The following is a 15,336-nucleotide window of genomic DNA, read 5'->3' as shown; positions in this document are numbered from 1 at the left end:
GAATAGCTCGGGCTCTTGGCGCATAACCCTCAGTGGAATACAATACAATCACTCAAAGAAGAACTAATTATATACAACTCCCATTAATGCAATTACCTATGTTCAGAACGTAGGCAATTTTTGCTTCATTTATAGTATTACCCATGATGTGGCTGGGTCCTTTTCACTTATTTCATTTTCCTGTACCCAAAAATACACTACATTGACATAAGTACCATAGAACATTTTACAAAATATTTATTTTGAAAAATCACCCTGTACAAATTTAAGCATAACATTCTCAACACTGCAGGTTTATAAAAATGCTAACAGAACAGAAAGACTCAAATAAAACATTAAACTGATGTTTTTGAAATTACAAAGAAATTGAAACAGGTTCTTTCTGAGGAAGCTACTGTAACTATAGAAGTCTAATCAAAAGTATCAGACTGGTTCATTTTATAGCTCCTTTTGCTTTTCTTTATACCATTTACATCACATACATGTATCAATGGATGACTTTCCCCTCCTCTTTATAAACTCCCTTTTATACATTGTCAAACATTTAACTAAATATCCAAAATTGCTTACACTTTCACTGTACATAACTTGGGCTCCAAGAAAAGCCAGCAAATGTTTCATCATTTTTCTGAGTGCCTAACCAAAAAAAGTCATTGCTATACATTTTTTGTTACAAAAATCTCTGTACAAACCAACTTAGCTCATGTAAATTTCTGAAAGGATTAAAACGGATAGTATTTAAACAGTCCACGTGTTCCTTCATAGTAGTATAATGAAGGAAAATTCAGTAAAATTTCACCAAGTAAAATTGAAGATCTGGGAATACTGTATAAAAAGTTCACATGCTGTAGTTTTAGGATATGCCATTCCTAAAAATCTAACAGTGCCAGTATTACAGCACTTATCAAATTCTTCTGTACACATTTTAAGTCTCGCCCCTTCATTTTAAGCTATTTGTGGAAGTTGTCTTTGAATAATAAATCAGCACATTTCTTTGTACATGAAATACCGCTGTCATGAAATTAACTTAAAACAGTAAAACTGTAGTACTTCTGTAAACATGATTAAAATGAAGACTGACGAAAAAGGCAGTGACAGGTTTGAAATGAATTCTTCACATTTTCTTCTTACCATAATACATGGCTCACAACACAAGAGCAGCAAAAAAGAAATCTAAATTTCAAGTTACAGCCAAGGGTGCCAGGCGGGATCCATACGACAGAGATTATCCAAGCTATTTGCAGCTGCCACTAGAGTGTTGACTTTGCTTTCTCCTCCTTCAAACTGAGCAAGATTATGTAGTCGAGTCATGATAGCAGTAACCGCTTTTTGAACTAGTGAAACCAGCTGCTGACTGTCCATGTTTTCAGGTTGCCCGGCTGCTGAGAGTGGAGAGGAAGTATCCTCTTGTGTTTTCTTGTGCCAAGCAATTATTTCATCCCGTAGCACAGTTTTCAGGATGCCATCAACCTGCATGAAGGAGAAAATTAGATAATTATGTTTAACTAGAAGAAGTGTCAAGGGGCTATAGATTTTTAACTAAATTGTAATAAATTACATCTTGACATTTTGGTCTCTTTGTAATCTTAACCCTTTAGTTGCTGGTTGCTTCAGAGGACTAAGACTTGCAGTAAGCTTTATAAGTATCGTTTAACAAATTATTTGGTTCTAAGATTTTTTTTTTCCAAAAAGAACGTATAAAAAGCTATGAAGTTTCCCCTACAAATTATTTTTCATAGCTGAACTACAAAACCAAATACATTTTTTACACACACACTATTTTCTATGCATCGCACACACATTTTGCCAAACAAGAACATAAAGGTTTATTTCAGGAAAAATATTGTTCTAGAATAGAAATAACTAGCTGAATGATAGACCGCTATGACTCTTACCACTAAAGTCTGGAAAGGAAATTCTGGTCCCACATCCTACCTACCTACGTAAATGCAGCATATTTCAGCTGAATGTAATTAGTAGTTATTGCCCCAAAGTTGTAATTTCTTGGTGGATTTCTGAACTGAATTTTTGAGATTTCAGCTAGCTGGCATCCTAAGGACACCCTATTGTTATCGAGAGGAAATACACAAAAAACAGTTTTCTATTTTCTCTCATCCCTTAGCAGCTCATTTCTTGATAGTAAGGTATAAACGCAGTCTGAGGTTTTGATGCTAAGAGTTATAGTTTATAAAACCAAGTCTTTCTAGGCATAACCAAAACAGTATTTTGAAGAAAAAGAATTAAAGGAATTCAGGTTACTAAGGTCAAAAGCCAAGCCAAATTTTCAAAAGTAACCAATGTTACTAGGTGCTCAATTTGAGTGTGAGAAATGCTGTGCTTCCAGACCTCCAAATAAAGTCAAGGGGAGCTGTGGGTGCTCAGCACCTATGAAAGTCAGGCTGATGGTGTTTCCAGTTGTACACCCCAAAATTGGGAGACACACACACACACACACACACACACACACACTCACTCTAAAGGCCACATCTGAAAATTTGTCTTAATGTGTAAACATGGCATGAGAATGCCTAATTGCTACAAAAAAGTAACTACGTTTTGTGCAATGTTGTTTGGTGCAAATTGCTGCCTAACTGCAAGATGTCTCATTTTTGTAAAGCATTAGAATTTAAAAGGAATTAAGCCAATGTCTTTAGTTAACTACACTGTCAAGAGCCAAAGTCCATCAAAGCAACAATGTATTTTCAACATCCTACTCTGCTAATGAGGTGCCACGGTGTTTTTCTATTCACAGTATAGTCCTAAGGATCTAAATGATGCTGCATTTGTCATTTTTAGATTTTCAAGGACTTACAAAGCTAGGATGGTAAAACAACTGGTTCATATTAATTTGATTGAGCAAACAGTGAATTTAGAGTGAAATTATTCCAACCTTATGTATTCTGACTAAAACTACAAACTACAGAGATTTCAACTGGCGTTTGTATTGGTCCTGATGTAATATTTACAAAGTTATTGTGGAGTTCTCAGCATCTGTAAAAAACAGTTACATACCTGTTCAGTAACTGGTAGTTTTTTGGGGGTTTTTTTGGATGTGTTGCCCATGTCCATTCCATTTCAGGTGTTTGCATGTCACTTCACCAAACCATGAGATATTTTTCCCACAGTGATACCTGATGGGATGGTACTTGCGCCCACCACACATTCGTGCTGACAGTTGAGGGTGTAAATGGAGAGAGCCAACCACCCCCCACAGTTCTTTCACCATGGAAGCCTATATTTTCTTGTACTCGAATGTAGAGGGGAAGGAGGATAGGCTGTGGAATGGACATGTGCAACACATCTTGAAGAGCGACAGTTATGAAACAGGTACATCACCATTTTTTTTTGGAGTGCTTGCACATGTCCATTCCACCTCAGGTGACTCTCAAGCAGTTCCAGGAGGAAGGTATCATAGTCTACCTGAACAAGGACTACACAACGCCACTCTCCCAAATCTAGCACCATCTCTAGAGGCCTGGGAGAGAGCATAATGAGTGGTGGAAGGTATGAACAGATGACCAAGTCACAGCCCTGTAAATGTCACTGATGATTATGTGACCTAAGAAAGCAGTCAGTGCTTCCTGAGCTCTTCCAGTGTGTGCTAAAATTCTTTGAGGTGGTTGGACCTTATCAATATCATAGCAAAGATAATACAGGAGGAGATCTTCTGCAAAGAGACCCACTGATCCTTCACCTGATCATCAAAGGAATTAAATAATTGCAGAAACATTACATTGTTTTGTCCACTCCAGGTAAAAGTCTAACAGCCTACGGACATCCAAACTATAGTGTGTTTCCTTATCTTTATGAGAGAGTGAGGTTTCGGAAAAAAAAGTTAATATGTAGGCTGATTCAGATGAAATCCAACACCACTTTAGTGAGACGTTTAGGGTGCAGACGTAAACTAACTTTATCTTTATAAAAGGCACCAAATAAGGAGGATCAGCAACCAGAGTCTGTACTTCTCCTACCCTCCTGGGAGAAGTAATAGGAATGCTCTCTTTATTGAGCTGAGAAAGGGAACACATACAGGATCAAAAGGGGGTCCTATTAAAATTGACAGAACCAAATTTAAATGACATGACAGTGCGGGATCATTTACAGGAGGGAAGAGCCTGTACAATCTTTTCAAGAATCTAATAGTCATAGGGTTGGAAAAAAATCTTCCATCTATAGGATGGAATGAGGAGATAGCTGCCAAATAAAAACTCAGGGTATTAAATAGACAGTCCTTTTACCTTTAGGTGAAGCAAGAAATCCAGATTAAAATGTATGGGAGCCTAAAAAGGAGAAGTACCGTTCTGCTGGAACCACACGGAGAACCTCCTCCCACTATTTAAGACTTCCCACTATATAAGAAAGTGTTTTGAACCCCAAGGGAACAGTCAGCTTCCGGGGTAGTTAGCCACCAAATATCCAATATAGTCAGATGTATGCTGAGAGAATTGAGATGCAGGGACTGGCTGTGGTTCTGTGAAACTATATCCAAGACCTGAGGGAGAGTTATGGGATCGCGAATTGAAAGACTCAACCAGTCTAAGAACCAACGATGTCAAAGCTGGGCTGGTGCTATTAAAATTAGAATGGTGTGATTCTGTCTGAGTTTGCACAAAACTCAGAGTACCATTGGGACTGGAAGGAAAAGCATATAGAATTTCCCCCCATCCAGGACAATAGGAAGATGTCTGACAAAGACCTTGCACTGTGACTTGCCCATGAAAAGAACAGGTGACACTTCCTGTTGTCAGGTGACTAAGAGATCTATTTTTGGCATTCCCCAAGGCTGAAAATGGACTTTGCTATCAGATCTGAGGAACTATTTACGATCTCTGCTGAATGTTCTGCTGAAATGGTCCGTAAAACAGTTTTGGACCTGCTGAGAGATGAGATGCTTTGAGTGTAATTGTGTGAATGTAAACAGTTCATAGGTTCATTTTCTCTTGGCAAAGGGGGTCTAATCTGGAACCTCCCTGCTTGTTCAAATGGAACTGCGGTGTTATCCATGACTACCTGCACCGTATCATCTCTGATGAGAGGGAGAAAAACCTGACAGACCAGGAGGATAGCTCAAAGTTCTTCAGCATTGATGTTCTGAGACAGATCTTCATTTGACCAGAGTCCCTGAGTCTGGAGGTCCCCTACATGAGCTCCCCATCCGAGAAACAAAACATCTATGACCAGGGGCATGGAGGGCAGAGTTGTGGGGGAACAAAACCCCACCTTGCAAACTCTGGCGGGGTCCCATCCACTAATCCAGGGACAAGACGACACTTGCAGGTATGTGATTTAGTACATCCAGCTAACAAAAGGCATGACAGACCAGCTCTGAATAACTCTTAAGTGAAGTCTGGCATGCTGAGTCACATATGTACAAACCACTATGTGACCTAGAAGTCTCAGAAAATTCCTCACTGCTGTACGAGGATACACACTGAAGTCCCTGTAAAGGTTCAATATTGCTGGAAGCCTGGCCTGAAGTAAATATGCTCTTGTAGTCATAGAATCAAGAACCACTACTATGAATTCGATTCTCTGCCGAGACAGGACAACTGATGTGCCCTTGCTAATCAACAGGCCCAACGAACGAGCACCACACACTGTAAAGGATTGAATCTTTTTGATGGCTACCTCCACCTGCTCCCTTGACTGACCTCAAACCAACCAAACATGGGCATACCTGGACACCCACTTTCTTGAGATGTGCTGCAATGACTGCCATGCACTTTGTGGAGACTTGAGGGGCTGAAGACAGGCCAAAGGCAAGGTCTGTTAACTGATAACGATCTACTACAATAAACCTTAAAAATCTCCTATGACTCTGGTGAATGGCCACATGGAAGTAGGGATCCTTTAAGTCAAGGGCAGCAAATCAGTCACTGGGACCTAGGGATGAGATAATAGATGCTAGGGTAACCATACAAAACATTTTTTTTTAAAAGTGTATTTGTTGAGTTTTGCAGGTCTAGGACAGGTCTGAGGCCTCTCTTGGACTCTGGAATGAGAAAATAATGGGAATAGAATCCCTTCTTCTGTGGCCCCGAATTGTAATAGAGGTTGGACTTCTTGAATTAGAAGTCTCGTGAAAATAGTTCCTGACAAGGGGTGGGGTAGAGGGGAATGGGAACGGGGGAATAGAGGAAAAGTGCAGGGTTTATCCCAGTTCCAATATGCTTAGTACCCATTGATGAGTGGAACAACATGCTGCCAAAGAGAGGGGAAAATCAGAGTGAGTGGTATGCTGGCCTCAACTAAGTCAGACTGCTTAAATGCTATAAGATTGTTTAGAGGTAGCACATGGTGGTGGAGGAGATAGTAGTCTTCTTTGAGTCTTATGGCACCTCCTAGATTTGGTCCAGCTGATTTGTAGGATAGAATAGGTACCTTTACTGGACCTGGAGACAGAACTGCTTTCTCTTAGGGCCTGGATGCAAATGCCCCAAAACTTTAGCGTTTCCCCAGAATCTTCAAGACAATGCAGAGCTTTGTCTTCTCTGAAAAATAAATTTAAGCCCTTGAAAGGCAAATCCTCAATTGTCTGTTGGACTTTGGTTGGAATTCCAGCTGTTTGCAGCCAATAAGCACGATGCAGAGTGACCACTATTGCCATTATTCAAGCTGCTAAATCTGCCTCATCTAAGGCAGCCTACAAGGATGCTCTTGCCACCAGGTGGCCCTCAGTCACAAGGGCTCTGTATTCCTCTTTGGCATCATCTGGTAACTTGTCCACAAATTTCAACACTTAATCCCAATAAAAGTGATTATAGTGAGCAATTCTAAACTGCAATCCTGATGATGAATAAACTTTTCTCCCAACCAAATTCAATTTCTGTGTGTCTTTGGGGCTAGATTTGTCTTGCCTTTTCATTCACAGCTGTTACTACCAAAGATCTTAGGGTTGGGGGTGAATAAAAATACTAATGACCCTGAGAAGGAACTTCATAACTCTTCCCCATCCTTTTGGCAGTGGGTGTCAAGGGGGAGGAAATTTGCTGAAGGATTCTGGTAGGCCCTAAAATGGCCTTAATTACAGGTAAAGCCAAGTTAGCAGGCCCTGCGAAACATCTAACTTATATGGATTGTCTTGGACCGGTTCCAGCTATGCACAGAGGAGATGGCTATTCTTTTTGTTAAGTTCCTGGTACATCTTATTATTGTCAGGAACCATGGAGGAAAATTCAGAGACAGTGGCCTCATCCAAGGATGATGAGGATGTGGTGCTGGAGTCCACAACTTTACAATGCTAGATGATAAATGTGCTACCGAGGAGCATCTAGTCAGAGCTGGCTTAGCTCTAACTTCTGGCTGATTCTGTCAGAGACCAAGCCCTCAAAAATGAAGGGGGCCTTCTTTCTGGCTAGAAGATGCAAAAGTGTTTGAATTCTTCTGCTGCTTGGGTTGTACTGGAGATGGAGAATGGTGTCTTCTCTCCGGTTTCCTCCAATGCAAGGATGCCACCAAGTCTGGTGGTGCATTCCAAGACTGAGTAGAGTCAGAACTCCTGCATACCAAGCATACCGACTATGGACTATGGACTAGTGCAAGTGTGATATGCCTGTAAAACACTATTTAAAGGTAAATACTGTACATACCTTAAAGTTTGGTTGTGCAAAACAGCGAGCTACTGCAATCATTGATGCAGTCAATGGACCAGACACGCCAATAGTTGTAAGGAATTCAGAAATGTTTGGTGTAAGACGGAATGGGACAGGACGATTGGCATCCAAATCACCAGTAGCATCATTAATATCAAATCGGAAGTATGCCACGTTGAGCTTGCCAGTATCCTAGATTTTAAAATGAGACACAGGTATGAATCTTTATATAAGAAAAGAAAAATCAACATATACAAATCACTAATAGACCTTTATTTTTACTGTTAATACTCAGAGCAGAGTAATACTTTAAGTTTAATCCATATACATCAGTGAAATATTTCCATTTCCCTAGCATAAAGTGTTGTAACAAAGATGGAAGTTAAATATGGAAGAATAAAAAAAAACAACACTAATTTCCTTTGTTCAAATACTGCCTTGCTCTCTTGATCAAGCAATACTTGAACAACAATGGGTATCTAGAATTTCAGACATATACTATTCTCTTACAAACCTTGTGCAGAAAGAAGAAAAGTAAGAACCATATTAAATATATGGTTCAGAATATGAGCCATAAAGAACAGGTTCTTTTGTGGTTGTGGTAGGTGAGCGAGTAGGGGCAGAAAGATAAATCTTCATTCTGCTTGCATCTCAGGAAAGCACTGCATTGTTCACCCTGGGTATGCATCTGAAAGCCATGGCTGAGTGGTGGGGATTCTTAGTCTTTTAATTGTTGTATAGAGTATACCTCTACGAGCATTAAAATTACATTAAGATATACCATCTTTGCTCTACTAAATTGGCAAGTCTCATGTTAGATGTTTATGTTAAAGCAGGGAGTGGGGGGGGAAGAGAGAGAGAATGGAGCTGGAAAATGAATATTTCCTATAAGAATATGATGCTCTAAAATCACTTGATATTTGACACAGGGAAATAGCCAAGATAGTGCTTGCGAAGAATGGGAAAAGGGAATCTGAGACTGTACACACATCTACATGAACATTTGAGAGTTTTTATGATTTTTTTTGAGACCCTTTTTGATGAACAGGAGTTGTCCTTCCAAAAGCTGAGAATTTAGAGGGTAATGTGTGCGCCCACTGATGTCATTTTTTATTATTGCATATATTTTGTGTAATCATGTAGTGAAAAGAGAGGCCTACTGAAATGCTCTGTTGATTACACACGGGGTGCATAAACGCATGCCAAAAAAAAATAATCAAAATCAGTGTACAGTGTATAGTAAATATATAGTCCTTTCAAAAATAAATTACAATATTTCAGTTTATCAAAGATGATATAATGTGCATCTTCAATGAATGCAATATACCTGGGCAATCTGTAACATCTCAGGATTGAGTCTATTTAAATGAAAGACAAATTCTGCAAAGCCAATTAATGCCAACTGAATTGTGAACATCTTTCGAAACGTCCAGTAATCTGTGGCATTTGGGAATGTATGTAAAGCCCATTCCTTAAGCATACTGCGTGGCACCATGTTACTCTGTACTTCTTTAAGTATATCTCGAAGAACCTAAAAGCAAAGCAAATTTAGTTAAGACAAATGGTTTTTAAACGACTATTATCTATTGATTGGTCAATTTAAAAATATACTAATGAAATAACAGTACTAACTTAGAGAATTTTTCACTTGACCACAGCTCAATCCCTCAACGGTTCCATTTTTAAGGTGGAATCATGATTCTAAAACAGATGCATTCATTCCAGTATTTTTTCTAACTAACTCTTTTATAAACATATGATGAGAAATTTTGAAAGTGTATATCCTGAATGGTTTCAATGTCATTTCAAAGTTATGTCGAGAGATGTTTCTTTCCCTTGAGAACGTCAGATAAAGGATTATCATAAGGACACAAGAAAGGTGCTTACAGATCTAACAGAAGCCAAAAGACCAAACAGTTACTATACCTTCTACTCAACATCTCAAGAAAAATCAGGAGTGATCCTAAGGACATTCAATACACATAAAGCATAAAGCAGACTGATAGAGAAGTACTTAACTCTTCATCAGCAAATTTTCTTGCTGTCGCTTCATTAATATAACCAGTATCAATTCACTCCTACCAAATATCCCATACCCTGCAATCAGGAAATACACAGATTGCCTCTTTCATAGAGTGGAAAGAAACACTAAGAAAACTAATTGGGATGAACAGTTTCACTCCAAGTTGAAGAAGCACTTTGCAGTGAACTCAAATCCTCCCTTCGGGGCTTGATATTTATATTATTTGTTACTTGTATTAGTTATTTCCAGAGGCTCTGGAGCCAGGTGGGGCCCCATCATACTAAGCATTGTACAGATGTAATCAAACAGTCCCCGACCCAAAAACTTTACCTTTGGAGCATTATCCTAAATTCACTGAAATCAACAGAAAGACTCCCATTGACTTCAACGGGTTTTAAATTAGGCCCTTGACTTAAGACAAAGTCTAACAGGTTGCTTAGACTAACAAATCATCAAGGAAGGAGGATGGACAGGGTAACAGTGGTATGAGCATTTTTGTCATAGACTAGCTTTGAACAGATCAACCCCAATAGTCTCAGCTCATTAGCCATTATTAGCCGCCAGTGGTCTGAAGGCTACTGCAGACCAAGACATGAAGGCTATGAAGAGGACAGATTTTTGCAGAACAGCATTCCACACAAAGGGCTACAAGGAAAAAGGTACGAAATTACATCTGGGACGTTACAGGCACAGAAACTACAAAAACTTATCTTTTTGGTTAGGGGTTTGGACATTTCCCCAAGTGAGTGGACCTGAGAGAAAAATCACAGAATACAAGATCTTTGGAGCAGAGATGTACGTGTGTACAGTGCTTAGCACAATCTGGGTGCACTCTCAATAGCAAAACTAAAGAAAGGCTTGCAATTATTTCTGTAATTTCACACTGTGCAGTAGAGTTCTCTCCTGGATGTAACCATCTGCAAACTACCACCATATTTAATTACTGTAGCATATACTAGCCTAATTAATTAGAAAAAGAAAGTTGGAATCTGTTCCATTACATTCAAAAGAGAATCATCATCATACTGGCTTCAATTAAATGACTGTTAACGATGAAGTTTGATAACCTGAAGGAATCATCCTCAAAACAGAAACAGATGTTACGTAACACATCAGTTTGTAACACAGAAAGGCTGAAAGACTATCTGCTGAATGTGTTGTTGCAAGAAACATATTGTGTATTTCCACAACTAATCTGAAACTGGACTGGCATGGTGCAAGACATATATTTATATAAAAAATAAAATAAGGTGATTAAAGTTTTTAAATCAGCACTGGATGGCTCCTGGGAGTCACAATAGGATATGGAACCGTATACTCAGCAGGGCAAAATATGAATTAGGTTCAAGTTAGTGGTGACTGAATATACTTTGCATCTGACTTTGGTGAAATTAATCCATGGTCTCAGTTCAGCTTCTAGTGAAGAGGCGTCCACTTTCCAAAACCCGGCCTCAGGAATGACACGTTTGCACCCTCATGCAAAAAGATAAACCTTACTCAGAGCCTTGGATACCATAGCAGAGCAGCATGGGGAAGCTTACACCACATCTACCAATACTGTATCTGTTTTCGTGAAGCCAGGAGTTCTGCTTCCGATGCTCTCAACTGACACCTTTCGGAAGTACTAGACATCGGACTAGAAAATAATATAAACACCATGTTTTTATCTACAGTAGTTAGAATCACACATATGTAGTTAATAAAGTAGACTAGGCAGTGAGGCTTTTTTGAGGACGCAAGTTTCCTGAGATTCTTCAGAATACTGATGAGATAATGGGGCTAATGAGGTATCAGGTAAAAAACAAAACAACACACATATGTAATGTCTGTAGCAAACAAGAGAAAGGAAAGAAAAGTATAATATCACAAAGCCCCTAAGAAGTGAGTTTGAATAATAGTAAACAAAGATTCAATACCTGATGGCTGGCTTGGGTCCCTCGTGCTTGGACTGTGGCCAATCTGTCATAGTAACGAGAAATAGGGTTGTCATGCTCAATGCCTTTCTTGGCACACCGTTGCTTATAGATCTCCACCAGGGAGAGAGAAGAGGGATTGTCTTCAACCAGGCGCATCTGTGGAGAGACTGCTACAACACGGGGGACTAGAAATAAATTTTGGAAAAGCAAAAAGACAGGAAGAAAATAGTTAATACATAATCAAAACACTAAGAAACAGGAGAATTAGCATGCAGATATCAGCACTTAAACATTGCTGTGATAATCAACTGAAGTATGTCAAGTGGAGATTTTTTATTCCTCATAGCACATTCAAGAACTTGGTTAAAAAAAAAAAAAAGCTTAATAAAAGAGAGAGGCATTTTCTTTTTCACTCGATGTCATACCATGCAAAGGATTTTCTGAGTGAGAAAAACATTTCTGTATCACACTGACAGGGATGGTTGAATTCCCTACAGCTACACCATCTTAGTAAAAATCTGGGGATTCAGAGTTCATCCTAAGTCACTTATTTGCAGAAAAGAGGAGAATTTTTGTTTCGGATACTAACCTACCTACTGCAAGCACATGTTTTCAGTATCCAATTAAATCACTCTGGTCTCACTCCAATATTTTTTATATAAACTCTAAAGAACAACAACAACAATTAGAACACTGAGGTGAACCCACAACTGGAGAGAAAGAACACGGCAAAAATCTGTGAAGAACAGACCTTCACATGGTAAGGTTATTTATACTTAGCTGAAGAGATACACAGTTAACATTTTCAAAAGCAGCTAAGTGATTTAGGAGACTAGAGACTTAGGTACTTTTGAAATTTTGCCTACACTCCAGTTGGATACTTTGCAGAACTGAGCCTAACTAGTTTTTTCTAAACACACACAACACTCATGTCTGCTATTTGCATTCTGCACTTATTTTAAGAAACAAACAGACTAGAGCTCTTTTGTAGTTAGTTTTACATGGATGATGATATACAGTTCATTTGGCAATCTTGATCTTTTGGTCACTAGGTAGATTGTTCCATTGCCAGCAATCGAAGTGTTGAAATAATTGATCTCAGCTTACTTGTAACAACGAGTTTCCCCCTCCCCCCAAATCCTTATTTCAACAGTTCAATGTGGTTTCTTCACTAACTTGAAGAAAAAAAAATTATATATAATTTGTGTTACAGGCAGAATTGTCATTAATGAGCTGGTTCTCCTGTTTTGCTTCCATTTAACCCTTGGGTGGGAGAAACTTAACCTTCTTCACTTGTAGGCTTTGACGAAATGTGTAACACCACAACAGGAGGATGTACCGATTTTTTTTTTTTTTTTTTTTTTTTTTTTTTTTTTTTTTTAAGAGATTGTCGTTTAAAATTAGGTCCTTTGCACATCCACTATAGCACTGCATTTATGTTATTATATATGCTACATTTAAGAGTCAGCTTCCGTATCCATTAAGTATATCTTTCAAGGGGTTTATCCTGTCTTTTTAATTGTCATTAGTACTGAGCATGACATACAGTTAACTTCTTAGGGGGATTATTTAGTTAATAAATATGGGAAGACAAGATACTGCACAAGTTAATTTGCCTGTTCTGTGATAGGTTATATCAACGGCTTGGAGAATGCATTCTTCCTACATATGTCCATACAGTGATCTATACATATAAACACAGTATGCCTTTTTGATAAGAATTCCTTTGGCTGGGAATTTTGAGTGGGATTTTTCTCTGTGTGGACATTAAGGGTCACATTTTTGAAGCTGTAATTATTTGCAGTTGTAATTTATGTCACTTAGTCACCTAAGTTCACGATTGCATCTGTATCAAGTACATATACAATTAACTAACAGCAACTGTGGGTGCAAAAAGAGAGATTGGTAAAAAATCTGGCTCAAAAAACTCCAGGACCCATGCTGAAACAGCAGGAGTCTGCCCCACTGTCCTTGACTAAAAATCTCCCTTACCCTCAATTGTGAGACAGTTGGTTTTTGCCCTCCACCTCTGATTGCATTACAGTGGTGTTGTATACAGAACTGCTGTTTATACAGAACTGCCAAGTGCCTCACAATCTTCCAAGATGATGGGTATTTATATTAATATATAATGTATTAGTTGGCTGGCAGCTGGAACTTGCCAACAATTTAATTGATTAAAGACATTTGCATTAGTGTTCACAGTACACTTGGTCTGCATGTGACTTGAAGAGTCAAATATTCTCAATAAGGAGTGTTTCACAACTTCATCATGACAACTGTATTATTAATTATCAAGACACAAAATAATCAAAATGCACATACACAGTACTTTCCACCTTAACTCTTAGTTCTTGTCTTAAATGCTTAACTTTCAACCTTACTATATGCAGCGTTGTTGTAGTTGTGGTCCAATAAAAGATATTACCTCACCCACCTTGTCTCTGAACTTTAATATTGCGTGCATAAAGATATTGCATGAATGAAGATTTTTGCAATTAATATAAAAAAATTACAGTGAGGGAGAAGTCTAACTGAGGAAACAGAGGCAAGACAGCTACTGTTTTGTTCACTATTGTGACCAAACATTGCCAGGCTGTAGTATGAGCATGGAGACAGCCTCCAAGTTAGCTCTTTCAAGACCAAAATCATACATAAAAATATGCACACAAAGAGGCCTATAGTAAAAATATCTGAATTACTGAACTCACATTATTTAGCAACTGTTTAGCAGTAAACAATGTTATGCAGAGCTGATGAAGCCTTTTATTTTAAACCGAAGAATTAATGAGTTATGGCCTCATAGGTAGAATTTGGAAATTATACCAAATTCAAAGTTTTACATGAGCAGTTGTCTTCCAGATGCTTAACACCTTCCCCTTGCTTTTGGATTATCTAGAAGTGAGTGGAGGCAGTCTGGTATTCACACATCACTAATTTAAAATAAAAGTTTCCGGTAAATGTCATCGGGTGGGTCTGCAGATTGCCATAGCAGTGGATCCTTTGGGAAATAATGCAGAGGTCTGGCCAGTCATTCACAGATGACTTTGCTCCACACAGTATTTGTAACCTCTTCTAAAAATGTCCCGAAATACTGTACATTCCCCTTTCCCCTCGTACAGTGGAGTCACGGTGACTGGGAAGCCTCTGTGATCACCAGGATAGGGGCAGGATTTACATCAATTTAATTTGACGTCGCACATATTTACAATTTTAGTTTAAATAATTAGATCTTCTTAAGTCACTTTAAGGAACATGATTTTCATAGACACAAAGAATTATCTAAAACCTGCTCTTACTGTACCTGTGAAAAATAAATGCCTCTTTGTGGTTTCTTTTCTTTTCTCTAAGCAGGGGTTCAAAAGGCGAAGGAGCTGTAATACTCGTTCTTCTCTGCGAGACTCTGTCAGGCACGCATCATTCATTACTAGGTATGGGTAAATCTTTCCATTATGGCCTCGGATATAGAGTCTTCTGGCTGCAGTGTTGTGCTTCTGTACTATCTCCACTCTGGGCATAAATCTATCAAGAAAAGGAACAGATAAAAGCACCTGAGCTTTCAAAGTCTAAAGCTTTATTTCTGTCCTCTGAGATGAAAGCAAAAAAAAATAGAAATGCCGTATTTAGAGGTACAAAGAGACACCTTGTTAGCTCCTGAGCAAAACCAACGCTCAACTATGACTTCTTTAAAACAAGATGCAACCTTATTATAAGCTAAATTTCTAATGTAGCTCAGCAAAGATTTGCATGCTGTTAAAAAAATACATGGTTATGAAGAAAATTTTCATCTTTGTCTTTTCTACAT

General features: G+C 38.5%; 1 protein-coding gene across 4 annotated transcripts in view; it reads right to left on the bottom strand.

Annotated features, from left to right (window-relative positions):
* Positions 1 to 212: 212 nt before the first annotated feature.
* Positions 213 to 15,336, bottom strand: part of TRRAP (transformation/transcription domain associated protein) — a 156,600-nt gene continuing 141,476 nt past the window's right edge. For all 4 annotated transcript variants that reach the window (XM_054041328.1, XM_054041327.1, XM_054041329.1 and 1 more), the window contains 5 exons: positions 14,836 to 15,053; positions 11,532 to 11,716; positions 8,920 to 9,123; positions 7,590 to 7,784; positions 213 to 1,470 (listed from right to left, as the gene is read on the bottom strand). In XM_054041328.1, coding sequence (XP_053897303.1) covers positions 1,186 to 1,470; positions 7,590 to 7,784; positions 8,920 to 9,123; positions 11,532 to 11,716; positions 14,836 to 15,053 — 1,087 coding nt within the window. In that variant the 3' untranslated portion in view covers positions 213 to 1,185. The remainder of the gene's footprint in view (positions 1,471 to 7,589; positions 7,785 to 8,919; positions 9,124 to 11,531; positions 11,717 to 14,835; positions 15,054 to 15,336) is intronic.

The sequence above is a fragment of the Malaclemys terrapin genome, chromosome 10 (genome assembly GCF_027887155.1).
Source record: "Malaclemys terrapin pileata isolate rMalTer1 chromosome 10, rMalTer1.hap1, whole genome shotgun sequence".
Classification (NCBI taxonomy): Eukaryota; Metazoa; Chordata; order Testudines; family Emydidae; genus Malaclemys; species Malaclemys terrapin.
This window is presented reverse-complemented; position numbering and strand designations above follow the sequence as displayed.